The sequence below is a fragment of the Papaver somniferum genome, chromosome 11 (assembly GCF_003573695.1).
Source record: "Papaver somniferum cultivar HN1 chromosome 11, ASM357369v1, whole genome shotgun sequence".
Taxonomy (NCBI): Eukaryota; Viridiplantae; Streptophyta; class Magnoliopsida; order Ranunculales; family Papaveraceae; genus Papaver; species Papaver somniferum.
In genome coordinates this window covers 44611650-44634403 of record NC_039368.1, presented here as the reverse complement: position 1 = coordinate 44634403, position 22754 = coordinate 44611650, and the positions used below count along the sequence as shown (strand labels likewise).

General features: G+C 35.9%; 1 protein-coding gene across 1 annotated transcript; it reads right to left on the bottom strand.

Annotated features, from left to right (window-relative positions):
• Positions 1–4725: 4725 nt before the first annotated feature.
• On the bottom strand, positions 4726–12587 carry LOC113322627 (protein FRA10AC1-like). The gene is made up of 12 exons (XM_026570756.1): positions 12366–12587; positions 12234–12301; positions 10846–10927; positions 10205–10288; positions 9766–9805; positions 8540–8585; positions 7880–7938; positions 7436–7503; positions 6329–6406; positions 6144–6245; positions 5951–6018; positions 4726–5024 (listed from the first exon to the last, which is right to left on the bottom strand). Exons 1-12 carry the CDS (start codon positions 12419–12421, stop codon positions 4939–4941), a joined length of 837 nt encoding a protein of 278 aa, XP_026426541.1. The 5' UTR covers positions 12422–12587; the 3' UTR covers positions 4726–4938.
• Between the last annotated feature and the right edge of the window lie 10167 nt (positions 12588–22754).

The following is a 22754-nucleotide window of genomic DNA, read 5'->3' as shown; positions in this document are numbered from 1 at the left end:
ACGGAAACACGGCTATGATAGCGATTATTCAGAGATACATGGCGCCATGAATAGTGCAACAAGTACCTCAAAAATGTAACTCGGTGAATGTAAAAGTGATCCCCCGATTTAAGTGGTAAAAATGTGTTTAAGACATATATAGGGAGGGGTACTTGGTTGAAGGTGCATATGTGGACTATGCACCAAGTAAGCTTTATAACTTCATCGGAAGAGCGTAAATGATGTTTAGGCCTCATTTACAGCTGCATAGCCTTGTCAATGGGGCATATGATGTGAATACATCATTATACCATGTTGCAGACCAAAATATGCGCAATCTTTGAACATTTTGACGAAATGGCCTATAAGGACCATGCCATATTGCTTGGCCACAGCCTTACAATACGAGTTGGCTTAAGATGCTTTTCTTTGATGAATTATGGTATGTGCATTATTTTTTAGAGTATGGTAGGATACGTAGGCAGCCACAATGAATTGCAACATTGCCAGTTCAGCACGTTGTCGCTCATATCATCTAATTGCGAGATGATTGCGGCATATTGGCCTCTCATATCATCTGACTCGGTATTGCGATGCAAGAAATGATCGTGGCCAAACTTGATAAGGCAAGTTGCATTTCATTCCTCGAATACTCATACTCCCTATCAAGGCGTCGACGTAGGCATGCACCAATAACGCATTGGGCATGAGCCGGAAAGTAAGCAGTATTGGTTTGCAAGTAGCAGAGCTTGTATAAGCCTAAGATATGTACGATATGAGCCTAATTGATGCACCCTTGGCACGAGCAAGAAAAACGCATGATTTCAGCAATGCCCAAGCTAAATAAGGAAACAAAAAATAGGCTGCAATGGCCTGTGCGCAATACATGCTTTATGTCTAGAAAGGACTCAAAAGTCACGATGGATTTGCCACAATGTTGAATTGAGAGAAAATCTTCACAATTTATAAAAGGGTTCGTGTCTTTTGGAAATGTGTATTCGTCTCCAACAGACGGTTCCAAAGAACATCCATTGATGAGAAGAGGCCCATCCATAAGAAATTCTGAAAAAAATGAAATAAATTTTGAAAATTCGAAAAGTTTCCATGAGAGCGGATGGGCTGCCGCCGTTAAAACCAAACCTTTTACGTATGAAACCTAGAAATGAATATGCCTCGTTCTTATTAGATTCCTTAGCTACATGGATAATACAGTATATGCCTCGTTCTTGTTAGATTCCTCTAGGCTAGCTATGCTTTTGACAATCAATTGTCTAGGGGAATCAAAACAAAAATGTATAGCTGGAGGGAATAACACGTGATCAAGAAATACTCATCATAATATCTATCATTCAGAAACAATTAATATCTAGAATAAAATAATAAAACTTGAAGTAATTTCATAACTTTTTTACCCATTAAAACCAAAGTACTTGACAGTAGAAAATAAGGAAAAATGACAAGTGTGATGAGTTCGAGTAAAAATCAAATTTGCAACAACAACCCGCACGAGCTTCTTGTCATTGGATTCTCTTACAAATGTTGGGGGGAAATCCAACAAACCGACACCCGCACCTGACACCATGATCTCAACTCCCAGGCCCACCAAATAACATTAAAAAATAAATCAAATTAAGGTGAAAATACATGAAAGAAATAATTAAAAATCTATGAATGCTAATGCTTTTTCCTATCCTTTTTTGTCTTAGGTTATGCTTGTTTTGGTAATTTAGAAGAATCCTAGAAAGGTATATTTATCTTGGTGAAAACGAAAAGGAAAAAAATAAAATAAAATCGACAATCACTTTCCCTTTGGGCCAAATTCTGAGAGTTCAATCCCGTTGCCTCTTCCTCCGTCGAAAGATTTGAACGGAGTCGGCATAACGAAAGTTTTGTCGGATTAGACTTGCGGAGCCAACCCTACCAGTTGGGTCGGTCATATAAATAATACTGTCACTTAGTGGGGCGATAATCTGATTTTCCTTTTCCTTTTTTCCCACTAATTTGAAAAAATTTGATTAGCCATCCCATTCTTTATTTGGTGAAAGTTAAACCTGAATGGAGTATTTTCTTATTCATCGCAGAGGCCATTTTCAATGGTGGTGAGCCTGAGTGGCTAATTGGATGCTGGTAACTCATGCTCATTCCATAAAAGTTAATTTTCCATTTTTGTTATGGAGTCATGAGATGTGCTTGAACGAATTTCTTTGGCGAGATAAAATCTAAGCCCAAAAAGAGATCATTTATTTCGCCAAAAAAAAAATACTAGATTGAGCTACGGTGAAGCAGAAATGTTAATTCTTATCTCACAGTAACGAATTGAAAAAGTGATAGTATATTTTTTCTTAAAACGGAGGTAGTATAAATTGAGTTGACTAACACCACTGCTAATTAATGCAGACACAAACAAGACTCGGACTCCGACTCAGTACTGGGTTTGTTGTTTAAACAGTTGACTAACAAGGCTGCTAATTAATGCAGTTTGAAATTACAACCAAATCCAAATCCAAACCTTACATTTCACACTTCCAAATACCAAAATCAACACAAACTAATTAGCTGACAAACAAACAGCAGCAAAATTTTGGCTGATTAGTATAACAAGAGCTAAAATTAGCAAAACAAACTTTTCCTAAATTGGACCTAAATCACTCTCATTCAATCCTCAAATCTCTATCTTCTCTCAAACTATAACTATATCATCAGCTACTAGCTAATCGAATCCAACTCTAACATATATATATATATATATTATATATAAATTAACTAACTAACTAAGATAATACACATCCTCACTTTAAAAACTCGTGGAAGTATTTTCTTTGAACTAATTACACCCAAACATTTCAAACAGCAGAAGAAATATCATGGAGTGCAAAAAAGAAGAAAACTTCAATGTCTGGATTAGTAAAGAAAGATATCGGTGACCTCTGTAACGATGAACAATTTGTTATCAATCTTCTTGCTGCTTTCTTCATTGGTGCCGGTGGACATGAAGCTATCTTCGGTATCCGATATTTTTGACCTTTAGGTGTCAAACACACTTCAGTACTACTTGAAACCTCAACAATTTTATACTTCTCCTTGCCCTTGCTCGCTATCGAAGAATTACATGGTAACTCCATCGAAGAAGATGATGATGATCTTGACAGTAATTTCTTCGATTGTAAAAGGTTTCTCTTGTATTGAGTTCTTGTTATTCTTCTGCTGCAGCTACTAGATGAAAAATCTGCCAACTCTATTGATGATGATTTTTTTGATTGGACATGTTTTGGCGATGATGATCTCTTGTATTGAACTTTTCTTCTAGTATAATAACCATTATTTGGAGCCATATTTTTCATAAACTTGAACTTCTCACCCTAAAATTAACTTAATTTATGTGAACTACACATACTTCTCACTTAAAAACTTATGAATTTCTGATCATAAGACGAAGTTATGAATATTTCTAGGGTTTAAGCTGACACTCAAGAGTGACAACCAACAACTAATAGGAACTAAGGAACTGAACTTGCCCAATGATAAGAGTCTAGCAGCTAGGGTTGAAATCACAAATGTAAAATTAAAAAAAAAAAAACAGTTGAAAGAAAACCTTAAAAGATACAAATTAAAAGCTCACTGTAACCTAGACTTTAATTTTCAAAATAAGAGAAAGAGAAAAGAACCTGCAGAGAATCTCGAGACAGCAGTAATGAACGGATAAAAACCCTAACTTCAGTTTCTTCACTGGGGATTGGAAAAACGAAGAAGTTTTGAGAGGAGAGAGGGAAAGGGAAAGCTAAAAAGAGTAAGGAGTTGATTACGGTACATACCAGAAGTTTTATCATTTCTAACATCCCTTTTCTCTTTTTTAACGCGTTATACCGTTAGATGCATTTAGATTTTATTGGATTCATTGTTATGGATTAATAGCCGTCGATTCCTAAGGAGTACGGTATATCAACTAGGTTAAAGTAATGTTAAACCGGCCATGTGTGTGCAGAATTCGAAACAGTGGGATGTGGGAATTGGCGGAAACCGAGTTGTGTTCTGCACGAGTTATCTTGGAATTACACAAGCTTTTGCCTATCCACTTCATCGCGAATAGGCACGATATTTTAATCAAGTTTCTCCGAGTCAAATCGCGGAAGGCACACTGAGTCAGTAGTTTAAAAATGGTTTGACATGATTTTCAGCAACCTAAAATCGTGCTGCCCACAATCTCTCGAAATAGGCTAATATTCCCAAGTTAGATAATCCTTGTGCTCTGAACCCCTTTTGTTTTGGGAACATCCAAGCCATGTCACAACTCACCAAGACCTCTCATGCACAGTCGCTCCCCCTATACGCCCACGATTCATATTTGATGAACTAAGAGGCGATATAATTTCCTATTTTTGGCCCTTCACACGAAAACTAACAATAATATATCGTTCCAACGCTTAAATTTTGGTACCCTACAGTTTCTATTTCATAAATTGTTGACACTGACTTTACTTTCATTATTACATTTGAATCCTGCACCAATGAAAAAGGCGCATTTGGAAGCACTAGTAACTGAGTAGTGGAAAGATCCTCTTAAGAGGCTATTGGTTTTGTTCCTCCATTCATTCTCGAAAGGAGAATACTGAAGAGAAGGAATAACCCAGTTACCTTGTAGGCTTGTACCTTCTATACAAATTTATTCCGTGGGGTTCCATACGGGTGATCTCTTTTGTAGCTTTTTTTTATGGCCCTTTTCATACACTTCGAGAAACGATCTCCATGTTCAAAAGGAAAGCAGTTGAACTATACTTATGATATCATTGTCTAAAATCAGAGCTGGAAAAAAAATATTCTTATGGACAGGGAAAGAACCAAATGTTCTATGCAAACGTTTAGTTATACATGGAGGAAAATGAGTGGAACCCATTATAGGAAAGAGTTAGCCACAACCATATTGATGCATTAGAGAGGAAATATTTCACCCAGCTGAGATGATCATGGAAACATGCCCTCGAGATACTCGTTGAAGTTCTCCTGATCATCAACCTTTTCGTAAGTGGTTGAAGTTGTGGACTTCTTCCCTGTTCAAACATGTCAGTTATTAATGGAAGGCTGAAGGGGGGAAGAAAAATCACAAGCAAGAAAGATAAATTGTAGATTGGATGACAAGATTGAGAGAGATAACTGTGGGTGCAACAACCCCATTTCTTGGCCAGAAACTCACCAGATTAGCCACAATTTAGTAGAACTTGAAAAGTCGAGACCTAGTGTTCAGGCTCAGTTTTTGAGTCTTTTCACCTAGTGCACAAAGTTGCTAGTTTGACCATTTAGCTTGTTGATCGATATCAGGTCCCCTCCAAATGTCAGTATACATGCCTTAGCATGATTCTCCAAGAGAAAGAGGGCAATATAGTCGTATTTGTATCCTCAGGGTAAAACCAGTAAAATGGTGAAACCGCTATAATCAGTCATATCAGAGCTGTTTTGAACTTTATGATAAAAGAAGTACGTTTTCTGAGGACTTCTGTTTTCATTAAATTTATTTAAATTGATCTATCTACCAATATTAAAAATGATTTCAGAGCTCCATAAATAGTACTCCGTAACAAAGAATTGCTTCCTGAGCCCAAGTTACTGAACCCAACAAACTCGAGCTCAGTGTGTAGCAGATTTTAACTAAGGAACCAAACACGGCAGAAACAAAAGAAGTTCAAGCTATGAAATACTGATGTGGCAAATGATTTAGTCTACCTTTGTTTAACCAAGTTGGAATTGAAATGTTTACCTAATCATGAAAGCATTGATTTTGTTCCAGTGATATAGGATGCATGTAAACCTAATACTAAACCATTAATCTAACAGGCTACAAAGAAGCTCAACAACACATGTGGTTCTTGAAGAGACATAATCAGTAAAGCTGGCAGATAAAACAGATAATGATTCCAAGCCAAGTTAAAACTATTGATGAGTATATAAATGTAAAAGCACAATAGTAGGAAGAGATCACCTTTTCTGCTTTTCCTGTGGCTCCTGTCATACTCATCATCCGTCTCACTATCACTTTCAGATCTTCCCCTGAAATTAAAACCAAATCCAATTATAGCAGAACAAAAGATTAAGCCACTTACCATACTAATTTGCTATAATAATATGCACATAAAAGGTGTAAAAGAGAAACGCAGTGGAGATATTGTAGTTACCTCTTCTTTCTGTGACTCTCTTCACCTAGTTGCCCTTTATCCTTGTGGTGCTTGGTATTCTCATGCTCATCATCAGTATCACTACCACTTTCACTTGGTCTCCTACAATTTGTCCCGAAAGTCAGTTCTTACAATAACAGATTTTAGGCCACACAAAGAAATCAAAACAGAATTCTAATAATCACCTCTTCTTCTTGCGACTCTTAATTTGTTCTAAGAGCTCTTTTTCTTTGCGCTTTCTGTATACAAGCTTCTCTGCACATCTTGATGAACAATACCATCAAAACATAATGGAATTAGGGATTAATAATTTCACACTAACAATGTCTACCTAAACACCCTTGAAAGTTAAAACCCAAGATAAGAATTATAACTAGCAATTCCATGCAAATTTATGCAACTAACTTGCCTGACAAATTTATCAACTTCGCATTAATTATTCTGACTAAATTTGGCGATCTCACAAATACAAGTTCATGTTGATTACTAGCTAAATATTTGAAAGACGCTGATCTCCCAAAGATTGTACAAAAACTAGTGGGACTGCGAGTTTTGAAAGCCAATAAACAAAAACTGATGCAGCTCTATAACAGATTTTTGGGCTACATAGATGTATACCACCAGTTTCATTTTATGTTTTCCATAAACGTAATTATACATTTCAATCAAGAACAAATAAATGTACTTGCACATAAAAAATAAAAGTCAGAAACTTTACCATTATATTCACGTCCTATATGGAACTCCTTTTTCTAAACCATGCATTTCGTAGTTTGTTGACTAATCTATTGCAAGAAAAGTAACTTTCATAATATCAAATCCCATTACATCATGGTGATTGAGTTGTTAATTCTAAGAATACATCTCATTCAATGTGAAAATCTATGAGAGGTTCCTGAATACTACTTCATCCGTTTTTGCACAACGCCACAACCTCCAACCTTTTTAACAGGGTACAATATTTAGAAAAATAAGAATATTGAAACAATGTTTTGATTATGAACAGTTTGAACAAAATACAATTAGGCTCTACTTTGAACTAACCACCTGCACCAAACAAATTAAAAGTATCAAACATGCAACACAGATACGGCCTCCTTGAACTAGGCTTTTTACATATACGGTATACCTCTATGCAAAATGCAAATAAATCCTAATATTTCCTTTGGTGGCCAATAAAAAAGATCAAAGGAGAAAGCTAAGAGCTAGTGACTGAATAGATAAAGTTTCAACTTATACAGGATGATATTGAACTACAACATCACAGGTGAAACAGTGGCAGTTCAACTCACCTCTCGCAAGCAACCAGTTTCACGAGAGCCTGTTTATTTTCTCCAGCTTCAACATATGAGAAGTTGACCTGCAAAATTAGTGGAGGGATATGGAATGAAGATTTTGCACGATTATCGATAATAGCACCAAAATAACGATAAAACGCTGAGCAATCATGACAAAAACAAGCTAGTTGCTCCTAAAATGCATTCTACAGCAATTGGTTTTCAGTTTACCCACATCTCCTCATAGTTAACAACTAAATTAGTACAGATTTGAAAGAATTTCTTTAAAATCCTCCCCTGGCATGGCCAACGAGTTTCGGTCTGGTGACCTTCTTACATATTATTTCAAACCTTGCATAAATGGTTCTCTCCACTAGATCAACATGTGTTTGTTAAGATTAACCGCAAAACCCATGGATAGAAGTTTCAAATAAGAAGATAACTAAGACAGGCGCTCACCTCATAACTTGCTAAGCTGTCCTTCACATCGCAATGTTTATTGCCACAGATGAACTGCCCTGTTGAACAAGTTTAGGAGTCAAATCTAGATCTTACTCATTAACAACTAACTAAAACATTTTTTAGGGCTCAAATATAAAGGATCAAGAATAATATAAGACAGGAAAATACAATAGTAACCAGCAGCAGCAGTAGCACTGGTGTATTGCCGGCATCAGTGATACCCTGTATACTAACTATAGTATACCAGTCATCCATCATAAAAAAAAACTATAGCATACCAGTCCATCTAAGCATTAAACGAGAGTTTTTCTTGTCACGCGCAACATTTATATACAGAATAAGCAGTGACTCAGATACATACAGCAGAATTTACGATCTATTAACATCAATATAAGTACATTGATTCATTCTAACGACAGTGTTTGTGTCATACACGATTTAAGAACTTAAGACATTGAGGACTGCTGATGCAGGTGTTCACCTCATCTGATAAAAGTTTCTTTAACATTACACTAATTTTTTACAACACTTACGTGTTTATTCAAATGATTATAGCAATCATCCAAATCCAAATTTGGTACATAACAACAGACACCAACTAACATAGGATCAGTGTTGCATGAAAGGAAAGGATATATAGCAAATAACTGAAGTCACCTTTCCCAGATAAAACCTCCTTTTCTGTCCTCCATCTTAAACCAACCTATCCAGGAAAACCGAAAATCATAAAAGATACATTCCTGTGAAGCGTGTCACACATATGCAGCAACTTTCTGTGTGGTATATATCACAATATATCAAGGTAGGACTCCATTTAGAACAGGTTAAAAGGACTTGATTAAATACGTAAATAAGCAAACAAATCACTCAAGTAAGAAAAAGAAGAATTAAGTAATATAAGCAGATATACATAGAAACACAAACGAGGAAACAAAATCCATATTTTCATGGATGATGTTTCAAATTCCCTAGGATTGCTTAACTTAATTAGTATCATCTCAATGGCTGAGGCTCTTTTTGGGAGACCAAAAAGAGCCTAACAATCCAATCTGCTCAATGCCTAAAAATCCAATCTGTAGGTATATTAAAAGAAGTTAAGGAACTAAAACTCGTTAGATTCGCATTCACTTTCCAAGTCATCTTCATATCTAGAACAAAGACTCACCCCACATCACAAAAACTAAACTATGGCTCATCGGAACTCAACCTCGAATGTAGAGTAACTCAAGTTTTAACAAATAATGTACTGTATCTTCCACCTAAAACTGATCACTTTAACGAAATCTCGATATAAACGTCCAGACTAAATAGCCAAGGTTGACTTTTTCCCTTCGATTGGGACACCCAGGGATTAAAAATAATAAAATGAAGAAAAAAAATTACCCGTACCGTACGAGAACATATACATATAATATGAAAATATGTTTTTAAAACCGCTCTAACAAAAACGATTATTAGCCGTTACAGTTTTCATATGACAATGTTAAAAAGGTGCGAAGTGGTCGTCATTAAATGTAAAAAAAAAAAATCCTCCTGCTTTCCATTTTAGATGACATACCCAAATTCTTGCATATGCCCCCACACAATTATAGCTCTATGCCGCTATGCATTTAAAATAGTGCCAAATACTACCAAGTGAACACGCATTGTACAGTTTGAAAGTACCCATAGACTTATAAAATCAAAGTGAACAGGTTCAATTTTTTTTCATGGTATCTAAATAAACGCATCTCACACTGCATAAAACAGGTTGGCTAAGCTGTACTAGTGATGCTGAATAGACAAAGTAATGTTCTTGTATGATGAGCATGTCAATTGATCAGGGTAGATTATATATACAAGTGTGCATAGGTCCGAAAATTTGTAATAAAAGTGGCAATTACCTTTCCCTTCTTGTATTGTGACATATCAGCAATGCAGTATCTTTAAGAATTATTAAGGTCAAAAACATTAAAAATGTATATGGAACAAGCTGCTAAATGAGGAACTGAAGATAAATGGAGAGTATCACTCAAAGCCATTTTGTGTGTGTGTGTGTGTGTATGACAGGGGGGATTCAATTTATTGAGAAGACAAGTACGAGGCAGCTAACGTGCTACTCAGGAGCCTAGCCCAGCACAGGGGCTTACGGCAACACTCATGAATAGCCAGTCAACTGGAACTGAAGCAATGTGGTTGGAGCAAGTTAGCCTTATGACTAGATTTGAATACTGAAACGGACCAAAAGCAGAACTTCTTCTACAAAGGTAAGGGCCCTTCTGAATCAACATATAGCTTACGATGATACAATCTGAATGCTGGAATGTAAATTGCAAAGGATACTCTTTAAAAAGCTTGTCATAGTAACGTTTGACCAGCCTTTGTTCCCATGAGCGGTCCATGTCATCTTCCTCGGAGCGGATGAACCTGTCAAAAGTCCAAGTGAGTAGCCATGACCAACCAAGAGTTGCTAATTAAAATACTAAGAAACACACCAAGACTTGCTTAGACACGATTATGTTAACATGCCAAGGTACAAAACTGTTGGATAAGTAGCATGTCCTTCATGGTTATTGCCAAATGACACTCGTTTTACTGGTTTGAGCAACATGAGGTTAAATATACCATTATTTTAAGCATCATATCTGAAAACAGCTCATTCTAAAGAATTCGCCATCACAAGCACATAAATAATTACCATTTAAAAAAACATTTCAGGACTCCACAGGTAGGTCAACAGAACCCAATACAGGCCTCGGCCCTAAAATCAGGTTATGCAATTCATGGACAGTCAGGAAGGATGTACTCATTATTTAGTTTGTCTTAGATTCTAGATGGCGTTAGTTTCCTCCTTCTCAGCACAGTCATGTCCACTTCATCTCTAAGAAGACATGGTACGATTGAAACAAGAAATCATGACAAAATTTATGTTTTTCAACCAACGAACAAAATACTGATATAAATAAGTGACAAGATAATCAAACCTGTAACCTTCTCTAAGAGTATCTTGATCAGTTTTAGAAGGCAAAACAATGTCTATTTTTCTTCCAGTACCGTAGAAATCAACTGGCAAAAGAACAACACAACAACTGTATTAAAACATAAAACCATCAGGACCTTAATTTCTATTAAGAAGGTATTTAAAATTTTAAAAGGCAAAGAACGTGTAGTTGCCAGTGATTAGACCACAGATAGTTAACCCATAGAATCATATAATTTGCTTAAGCGTGGACACGCATACGAGGAAAAAAGTAGACTAGAACAGATTTTTTACGAGATTGGCAAGTTTATAAGGCATAGCATATAATTATTCAATATCTATTTGAAATATGATACTCGTCTTATCTAGTTCACCAACAATGAATCAAAGCTTTGGGTCAATATTCTTTTCTTTCTTTTTTGAGAGGCCGGAAAATAATTTAAGAGGTCAACAAACTCTGATCCTATCAAGGATTGAAGCCTGACCTAACTGCTATCCACAGTTTACACCACCAGGCACCAACTGTGCTACTTGGCACTTGTCTGTTCTAAATTCTTTTCGAACACAAATTTGTGATAAGACACCTGCCAATATAATAGTAGCAAAGTTGCAACTGACAAGCACATATTTAGAAATCTAGACCCGAAACTGTTACTAAAATTCAGATTTCCTTGTTGGGAGTAATCTCATCATTAACTCGGTTACTGTTCACAGTTTACTCATACTTGAGGTAAAATAGAGAGCAAAAGAAAGTGGAAAGTGGAAATGATTCTATTACTTTGAAGCACAAATATGAATGTAAGGATGTGTGTAGCCCCCTTCCTTCTTGGACGAAGGAGATTGTTCACCATCCTTTTGCTTTAGGAAACTGAGATCCAGCAAATAAAAATCTCATTATCTGCATGCTTTCTCAGTCTCCATTTTCTAATAGTTAGACTAATGCAATGCAATTCTCCAGCAGTGAAGTGAAAGCTCTTGAAGACCTAAAGGAACACAGACTTACTGGTAGAGGGTAAATAAATAACCAAAAAAACTAATTAATTGCTTAGTGGGCAGCACCATGGGAAGTGCTTTCTGGATGGCTGAGTATACCTAAGAGCCCCTTTGGTCCCATGCTGCCTCATGTTTAGGATCTCAACCCCTCATGTGGCATTTCTGGACATAATATTGTTTGGTAACATTTTTTGTCCATAACATGGCAACAAATTCTGCTCAAGTGGTTTGCTCTCACGCAAGATTTGTACAGATAATTTCTGATATTGCAAACTCCAAAGACTACTATCATAAAGATTTAACCAAGAAAGCAACTAAGACACAAATTCATAATCAGAAAGAAAAAACAAAAGGAAATAAAAAAATGTAAAATTATGAAAATGAGAGTTTTATCCTCACCATAATCCTTCAAGAACTTCTTATGACGATCGAATGCATTTAGTCCTCGAATATGAGATTGATATTGTCTATAAGAGAAGATAAACAGGTGAGTAAGTAATTAGGTGAGTTCAGGAGTCTATGAATACTTACTGTTTTCGTTCTTCTTTATCGAATACCGCCGATCTAAGAGAGCCAAATGAGGTCATTGTTCCTTAACAGAAAGGGATGATAGAAACCCTAAAACCCTAATATTTATAATTTACTGGTCTATTGAAGAGGAAAACAAGTTTCACCAGATACCATCTGCAGTTTTCTATTTCTAGGTTTTCTGAAAAATTCCTACTTCCTGCAGGTATATAAACTTTTTTTTTCTTAGCGAAGGCGAATGATTTTTATTTTATTTTTAAGAAGCGGGTAACACGGAAGAGGAAGAGCACGTGAACAACACTCCCAAAACAATGTTTCCAAGGCCAAGCAAGCAAGCACTATGGTGCCCATAGGGCAATTCCTATGGCAATGGCCAGATGCAAAATTTTGTTGAGCCAGGTGGATGGTCAAACTGGTTTTTCCATTATGGTAAAGCACTGGGCATTAGATAACTAAGGGCGCGACCGAGGGAAAAACGCTGGAGTCTGTGAAAAAAGCACCGGCGATCGAAGCTTCAACGCGGCGTCCTAACATATGACGCTGGCGTTTATAGCAAAAACGCCAACGGGCTTTTTTTAAAATTCAAAATTCACTTTTTACCTCTATAAGTTACCATCGAATTCAAACAATTCACTCACACCAAAATTCACTTCTCTTGGATTTTCTCTTCTAAAATCTATTTCTCAATGGTTGAAAAGGCGATCACACTTTTTTGCGATGCAAAACTTGAAGCTGATGTTTCTAAGATATGTGGGAGTTTTAAAAAGATTGAAAATTGTAAAAGGAAAGTGCAAGTTTTTGAAGTTGCTCCAAGAAAATGTTCCGCTAAAAGGCAGAGAAGAGCTCCAGTTTTGAAAGTTAACAACAAAAAATTCAAAACAAAGGTGAAACTGTCAAAGAGCGCGTTGAATATAAAATACGTCAAATGAAGATAAACAGGAGGCCAAAACTTGTACTTGATTTTTATTGAAGTTTTTATTATTGTCTAATAAGTTTATATCTTGTAAAAGAATTGGCGGCAATATCAATGAATGAAAATGTTTATATTTTAAAATAGATTTCCACTTCAGATTAAGTGAAATTTATTACAATTTATTAAACTTGCAAATAACATCAAACTACATTTTAATAAACCACAACAAAAACATCAAACTACATTAAATCTGGCGACATTCTCTCTGTAAAGTTCATAGCATTCAAAATGCCTAAACTCTCTCCCGCTTTCTTCAGTAAACTTGGTCTGAGCAATGGTTTCCAATTCTTCGTTGGATAATCCAGAATTGATACGATGAACCATCCACAATACTTCCGTATAATGTTTGACTTCATTAGTGATGAATGCAATTCTTAGTTCTAGGCTCTTACTGTTTCTTATGGCTTCATTCCGCGATGCTACAAAATGTACCAATACTCTTTCCCAGAAATTGCCATTGTTCATTGGTCTCACCATGCGATGTAACCAACATCAAACAAGAGCAACATCTTCTTTCATTGTAAATTCCGACAGCGGCATTCGAGTGCAGTAATGATGTGCTTGAGATGGACCATCTTTTAAAATTCTAAAACACGCTTCATAACGAAAAGGCTTACCGTGAGCTTCCTCCCAATTATTAAGAGCTGTTTGGATCACTTCATCTTCAGTTACACCGCTGAACTTTTCTCGATCAATTTCTATTACCAGAGCAAGAAATGGCTGGACTGCAAGCCTACTAGAATGAAACCGAGCACGCAATCAACGAGCATCTCGGTTTCCTGGGTTTTCCGTCAATGAGATGAACATTGAAAAAACATTCTCCCGAAAATAATTGTCATGAGAAATAACGACACCAATGATTACCCTATGAAAGAAATATGCTTTGCATAGAGTTACATCCTCTTCTTGAGTATACTTGGGACCACGATTTCTAACAGACATTTCTGCAAATGAGGAGAGATGTAGGAAAAAAAAAAAGATGTGATTTTGGAGATAGGAGGAATGAAATTTATAGGTTGAGAAAGAAAAGTTTGCTGTTGGAAATGGAAATTTATTCGTTGGCGTTCAAAGTAAAATCGCCCGCGACTTTCCTTTCAACGCCCGTTTGAATTACCAACGCCTATTTTCTATTATAAATACATCACTAGGTTTTATTCTAAACCAAACCAACTGATTTCTTTCTCATCATCCACCCTGTTTCCTAAGGGAAAGCGAAGCAAATATTATGTGTCAAAGCAAAAGAGGTTTGCCCATTATGTTTCATGGATAACCACAGTCTTATGCAATGTCCTTGGATGTATTCAAAATGTCCGCGGGAAGGTTGTTCATGCATCAGAATGGTGATTGAATCACAACCGGAAAAGCTCAGGTATTTGCAATGTCAAGATCCCAATTGTCCAGAGGAACCACATATGCTAGATGATGCTATGAAGATTAAAAAAAAAGATTTCAACACTCTGCAGAAACTTCAAACTTAAATCCAAATTGAAGAAGGAGTTATTACACTGCAAGCATTGTGGATATGGAGATCATGAATACAAACATTGTCCACAGAGAATCAGTTCATGCTCAAAGCCCGGTTGCAGGACTTTTATGCATTTGAGGACTTCTTCTGAAGAAGACACATATGGAAGGCATTTCTGGGAATGTCCGGGTGTTTTTTGGTGGAGTGGGCTGATTGAAGTTGTAGAACAAATCGATTCACTATGGTATTATGTTATTACGATTATCTTCATATTTACACGTCAGTAATTTAAATTTATCCTGGATTAAAAATTGCACCATCAATATTAACATCATAAATAAAAACGTATTGCATTGAACAACCACATCATACATGAAAATAAAAGAAATACATTAGATTAAAACAACTACTACATAGCCGTCCTAATTCTCGGTGGGTGGTGGAATTCCTAGAGTAGGGGATCGTATCTGTTGAGCACCCTAAGAATGTTGAAACAAGCATGGAAGTCGAAAGGACGACCTCTGTGAGATACTGGCCACATCGCTAGAGTTCTGGGTTCTACTTCATGTTCGGCTTCACCGTTGAGCTTATTTTTGTGATTCTCCATTAGTAAAGCCATGAACTCTAATACATGGCTACTAATTGAACTAAAATGATGCGGCAATCCATGAGAATCACGCCCATAAATGTTCCATGTTTCAACGGTGAACATTCTGAAAACTTTCTCCCAAAAATTCAACGTCGATACGGCAACATTATGAAAGACAGCATCTTGTGTGTGAAAAACGAAGGCTCTACAAATAGCTAAATCCTTTTGTTTAGTGAATCTAACAGAACGAACTCTAGGAGGCATTTTTGTAGATGCTTTGAGAGTGAAGAATGCGTAGAATGTGTGAATTTGGAGTTGAAACGAGAAGTATTTATAGAATTCAAAAAATTGTAGTCGTTGGATCAGAAGAGTTTTCAGTCGTTCAGATGGAGCAGTTGGCGTTTTTGGGTCTGACGCTGGCGTTTTTAATAAGGACGCGGGCTCTATACCTGTTTACGCGCGTTCAACATTCAAACGCTCGCGTTTTCTTTTCTTACGCCAGCGTTGGTATGAATGACGGTCGTCATTCCCACAGACGCGCGCTGGTTGTTCCGACTCGATGTTTAAACCAACAAATCTGATGGTTTGAACATCCATTTTTCATGTTTGTTCATTCCATAGTGGGAGCAAAATGAACAAACTCCAGGTTTGTTCATTCATAAGAATTGCTCTTATATGTAGGGAAAAAACTCAAAAACCCTGTACTATGGTTTCCTTTCTCCCTACACATGCAGGGATATCCCTTCCCTACTATTTAGGGATATCCCTTCCCTACCATTTAAAGTGGATCAGATCTGATCCAGGTAGTAGGGAAGGAAAATCACTAGGAAATTGATCATGTTTTATGGATACTCAGTTTCTGTTTTTAGTAGAAACGGATACTGAGTATCCGTGACTTTTTTCACGGAAGCTAAGTATCTGTTTCTGGTTATTTAAGTTTTAAACTTTCTTTTTTCACACTTTTCTTTTACCTATACAAATATTTTAATGGAAAAAAATTGTGAAAAAAACGGACTGAGTTTCCATTTGGCACTATTCACAATGTAAAGAAGGAACAAAAGGGCACCATTGTGAGGTTTCCTTGTGACCCATATCCCTTCCTTACAATTGAGGGATAGGGAAGGGATGCATGCACCATAGTGTGGCCTACGGAAGACAAAATCGGGTCATGTAATTTCAAAAATCCCTTAACTAAATATTTTTCATGACGGGCTAAGTAGCCCTTTTTTTATTAGTGTTAATCATGTAATCAGATTAGCTAATTAAGTATTAGATTATTAGATTACTATTGGGCTCCGTATTCTCCTCCCTACTCTCCACCCTCCCCGTCTGACGTGTACACAAAAGTAAAACTACGTGGGTTGTATTTTTTTTTCCTTATTCATTTTCATGTTTCCATTGCATCATCCCTTCTTCCCAAATATCCCCATCGGATCTCAAGTTCCACCTCATCTTCTCAAAAACCAAAAAAAAATAATTAATAACTGCATTGACGAAAGGAAGAAACCCATTAATGAAATATGAATGAATATTATCGATTAATCGACTAGTTTTGTTTTAAAGCTGTTGATGGTGGTTTTTAATTTAGGGCTAAAACCGTAAAATCAGGTATTCACGTGTCTTCGTTCTGCAAAGAAATAAGAGCCATTTAAAGCTGACGAGCACCTACGCCACTCTACTTACATATGTACTGAGCAACTTGGTATATTTATACATGGAATTTAAATTAGAATAATGTTGATTGCAAAATCACAAATATTATGTAGATTTTCTTGAGCTCCTGCTTGCATTATTCGTTAATGCAGGGTTTACAGTGCGTCTATCTTATGATGTGTTCCCAGTTGAACTCTTAAATACTGACGTTATATTTATGTTCATTCTCAGCTGAAAAGCATGAATTTCTTTAATGTTCAGATTAAGATATGCGTTAAATACACTGCAAGTCGTGCAACCGAGAACAAACGTGCTACTTACAAAAGTATCCAAAAATTATTAATTTTGTGTCGACATGCAAAATTCACTAAAAATTTGATTAATTTTGTGACAGCTCGCAAAAAATCAATCAGCTCGCAAAATTTAGGTTTTCGCCCTAAAATGGAGCCTACACAAATTCTCAATTCCTATTGGTCAAGACCAAACCTAGGCAAGCTAGGAAACTAGGCTATCATATAGCTAGTAGGAGTAGAATCCTACCAAAAGTTGGAAAATAAGGAAGAAAGAGAAACTGCGACAAAATGGGAAAGTAGCAAGGGAGGCGTGACCGTGCAACTTGGTCGGTCGGTTTGCCCTAGCTGACGCCCCTCCTTGCCGACTAGCCATGCCCCATGTTGCTGTCCGTCAGTCCCTTTTTCCCATTGACCAATCAAATCGCTCCAAAGTTGTAACCAACACTTTTAATTAAAAGTGGAAGTAGGTTGGTCGACGCCTTTAAACCCTTACGAAAATAGATCTTTGTCGTCCAAGACAGTCGCAAGTTGATCGCAACCACACGACTTGATAAGATCCGTTAGCTAACCCTAAATCTTGCAAACATGACCGAACAAGTTCCATGGTACTCACCGACGGGCCCACTTCTATTTCAATTAATCGGAACCCTCCCAGCCTATAGGGAGCATCCTTGATGGCTAGCCAAAGTAGGCTAGTCGCGTGATTCAAAAAGGGATTTTAATAAGGTTGAGATCGCCCATGGCAGTCTTAAATCCATCGTGGTCGTCCAACTTAGCCAGCCTAATTAAATGGCTTAGCTTCTATTATAAGTGACCAGTGAGGTGTTGATACACTCACCAGCGACCCACCTTCGGTCTCGACTAATCGCATTGCTCGCAGCCTGCAAGTAGCGCCTCAAACCGATCACCCAAAGTAGGTTAGTCGCGCCACTCATAAGAATCTTAAAAAGGTTAACGATAATCAATAACTTCCACAAATCATCTCAACCATACAACTTGGCTAGATAATTTGATCGTCTTAGATCCAATCTCGGGCAACCAACGGAACGCCATGATCGTTGTCAGCTGATCCTCTTCTTTATGGGCCGGTCACACCATCTTTAATTGACTTGTTTGGCTGCCAACCGTTCGACCAAAGAAGGGTGGTCGCGCTCCTAACAGCGACATTTCATATGCATCGACTAATTTGAACTGCTTGCTTAACAACGATGTTTTACATGCATAGAATATAAATGGTATTTTATAAATATCGATTTCACGAATAATTTAATTATTTAACCTAAAAGCATTGTATGCTATTTTTTGAGCACTGGCTTACGACAAGTCTCATTCTTACGACTTGACTTGTTACATATGACTACCTATCGCCTAGTTTGCGCGTGATTGGTCGAAATAATCAGGTCTTTCTATCAAGACCCACTCAGGACTTGTTCCACTTTTCATGTAACTTGATCCATATTTTCTAAAAAAATACTCGAGACATCAAACATGTCACAAACTAGGGGATGCTTATTAGTGTATTGGTCTGGCGGTTTACAACATGTTGCGTGCAACACGCCCATTATGAGAAAGTGTCAGGAAAGGCGAGCAATTGATGGCAGTAGAGGAGTAGTGAGTGTAAAACCGACCAGTCTTCCCTTCGTAATAGGGACATGGTTCTCACCATTTTACACGATCCCCACTTCTCCACCACTCAACTAATACCACTTCCTACGAGATCTGTGTGTTCAACTATGACTTGTATAAATAGATTTTCAATTTATTTCAACAAAAAGACAAGAATCAACACAAGTACTCAAAAACCATCTGGAACCTACAACTTACACTTTGCAAGCAGGTTATACATTCTGATACAAGCCATAAACAACCACACATTATAAAGTTCATCATTTTGATCTCAACACCTTCTCTGCTTCCCTCCCTAAGATCAACCTTTCTCCTTCCTTTGTGACCGAATTGAATCTGGAACGACCATTTCTTGGTTTACGCCAGAGTCTTACAGATTGATCTCTCGAATCTAAATTACTCTTGTGCGGTACATTTATTTAGGGTTTGAATTCGTTTCTCATCGACACACCCAATTTACCATTTTCAACAAAATCATTTTTTACCCTACTACAGAAGCACTTATATATGGATACAATAAAACTTCATTAAATTAATCCGCGATAAACTAATAACGTCGGTGAGATAATATTTTCTGTCAGTCCCAATTAAGGCATGCGTGTTAAATTAATAATCTCGTTAAATTTATAAGATATTACAAATTTTAAGTTTCCAATTGGTCTCAACTGATATATAAATTAATAATCAAAGTAATAACACTATACTATGATGCCTTATTTAAATAGAAATCTAAAATTATTTGTTTTTAGTTCACATTTTTATATGAAGTTTGATTTCATTTGTAATTTTTTATTGTCTCTTGAGAAGTTCTGAAGTGATTTTGTTTTGTTGTTCTAAAAAAAACAAACTAAACTAAACATAAAACTCTAGATATTTGTCATTATAGGATATTTACACACTTATTTTTGAATATTTTGTCATTATAGGAACACTTATTTTTATAATTTTAATTTAGATTTGGTATGTTTCGATATATTAATAACTTGTTAATTTATCGATAAATTAATACTTTGCTAAATTGATAAAATTTGGCAATCCCAAGGCTATTAATTTATCGAAGTTTTACTGTACATTGAATCCATTAATCTCACAGTTAGATTACAACAATTTTTTCCTTATGTTTGTATGCGTCTGATTATCACAGAGAATGGTAACTGTTACGAAGTGAATACTTTATTATTTTTGTAATTTTCCATTCCTTTCATTTAATCTCGTACCAACCAATTGATTGATGATCCCGTGCATATCACAACTTCTGTCAATCGATCTCTGAGTGTATTAATCAGCAAGAATATTCTCTTGGTTATTTTTGCTCTCATCTGTCTATGTCCAATCTTTAATTAGGTAAAAATCATTTACTTCAGACATAAACCATGACAACTTTAATCTAGCAATTGAACATGACAACCTAAATCCAGCAAGTTCAGAAGATTTTGGAACAAAATTATTGTAGCTAAAATATTAATTTTTCATGAAAATCCCTAAATTTCTAGAGGGAGGCCAAGTTCAGTTTCATTATCAGTCCCATGATGATTAATACCACATAAAAAAATCATATTCGATTGAACAACGAGCAATCAAAATTATTTTTTGCAAGAGGAGAAACAACAATGTTTAAGATGAGACACAAAGGGGATTCGGAAATTTGGGTAAGAACAGATGGAGGGGAAAGAGAAAAACGAAGGAAGGAAGGCTCACGTGGTTTCACTTTTTGTACACATCTCTCACCACGTAAGACAAGGAGGAGAGTATGGAGGAGAACAACTAGCGGAATAGATTTAGATTATTAATGGTTTTGATTTAAAACTAAAGTTAGTGTTTAGTTTTTGTTGTGGAGGGAAGAGAAGTAGAAGGAAAAAATATTTTTCTTTCAAAACCTACATTTTGATACTCCCATCCAAAATGAGTGACTCCAGTAAGAAATTAAGGTGGGTGAATCCTTATATGATAGAGAACACCTCGTGATGGTGAAAATACGTAAAAATATTGATTTATTTAACTTGTTAAAGCATTTAACGGTTGACTTTTCCCCTCGAAACCAACAATAAGAAGTATTTACGGTTAGATAATGATGAACTTCCAACCGTAACTGCTTAAAATTGGGAAAAACTGAAAGATGAATCATATATAAACTATAGTCACTGTTGGAATTTTAGTTTGTAGAGTCCAACCGTAAATAAAGTTATGGTTGGTTTTTTAGATTTTCAAAGCCAACTGTAACTCATGTTTTTTTGTTTTCCGAAACCAACCGCAACTCATTAAAGCCAATCATAACTGGTTTTGCAGTCGATTTTTCCGAACTTGATTAAGAAAATATAATATATTTCGATCTCATTTGCAATAAATTGATTTTGGATTGTTGACTTGAATTAAAGAATTACGTTTGTTTTTCTTTTTTGGGTTTAATTGAAAGAATGGTTATGGATCATGATTGATTTTGAATTGTTGTTGATGATGACTGATTTTGGGTTGTTGTTGATGATTAGAATTAAAGAGTTGTTTTTTTATTATTAGTTTAGGTTTAATTGATGAAAGGGTAACCTAGACATTTTTGTACCTATAGGACACCCCGTAACCAACTAAAAAGACATTAGGATCATGGGTGAATCCCCTATATAAGGTTTCTTTCGAAGAGCGTCTCAATAGTATTATGATAATATATAGGGGATACTAAATCTCTGCGCGGATATCATTCTGTAAAAACAATCATAACCGTTAGATTTATGGATTGGTATCCCCTCATAGACTTGGTATCCCTCTTATAAAGTGTGCAATAGGCAGTGACAAAACTTTAAATGGAGGTATTATTGGGACCTTTTTTTGCTATTGTTAGCCTTAAACAATAGTTAAACTAAAAAAAATCAGTGAAATTAATGACGTGTCATTACGAATGTCTAGATAAAACTTTTCTGAAGACCTTTTTATTTATTTTTCAATCCTCGTACTTCATAGAACTTATGGAGATGCTTTAAGAGCTTATGTAATGGAATGTATGTGTGGAGAACAAAAATCTTAATCCATATAGAATCCACAACCATATTTATAAAAAATCATCTAGAGGTAGTCATGCTTTTAATAAGAAATTCATTGGAAGATAAAAAATAGAAATAATTTTAACAAATCGTATGTCTACAAATAAATAAAACAAGGATATAAAGCTTTATAGATTGGTGATAAATCTTGTTATCCCCTAATATTTAGGGTTTTATACCTAGAGGATGTCTTAAAAGTGATGCCACATATGAAACATCCACATTCACCATTGGAGAAGCTCTAAGAAAAATAAAAAGAAATGAGATGTTCAGGGTTGAATTTGATTGTTATTACTAAATTAAATTTTATATGTTAAGCTTGTCTCAGCGAGATTTTGGTCGCGTATCAGTAGAATCTCAATCTTTTTCGGCAAGTTTTTTGGTCAAATCATGTCTCGCCGAGATTAAGAGACTCGCTTTCATCATGGATAGGGATCGAGAACTCGACGAGATTTTGGCCATAATTAAACACAGTGGTTACAAGTTACGTAGGTTTAAGACTCTAAACATAATCTATAAGGTAAATCATAGTTACATATATATGGATCACGCATACATAGGTGAAAAAGGCCTTATAACACCGCCCCTTATGTGATATAATAAAAGTTTCTATGAGAAGATTCCAAAAATTATTTGTTTATTGGATTTACACTAAAAAAAACCTTTATTTTAGTAACTAAAATACTATAATGCAACTAAAAGAAGCACACCAATAGTTGTTGTATTGGCCCAAAATACTATAACGAAAATGCAACTGCATT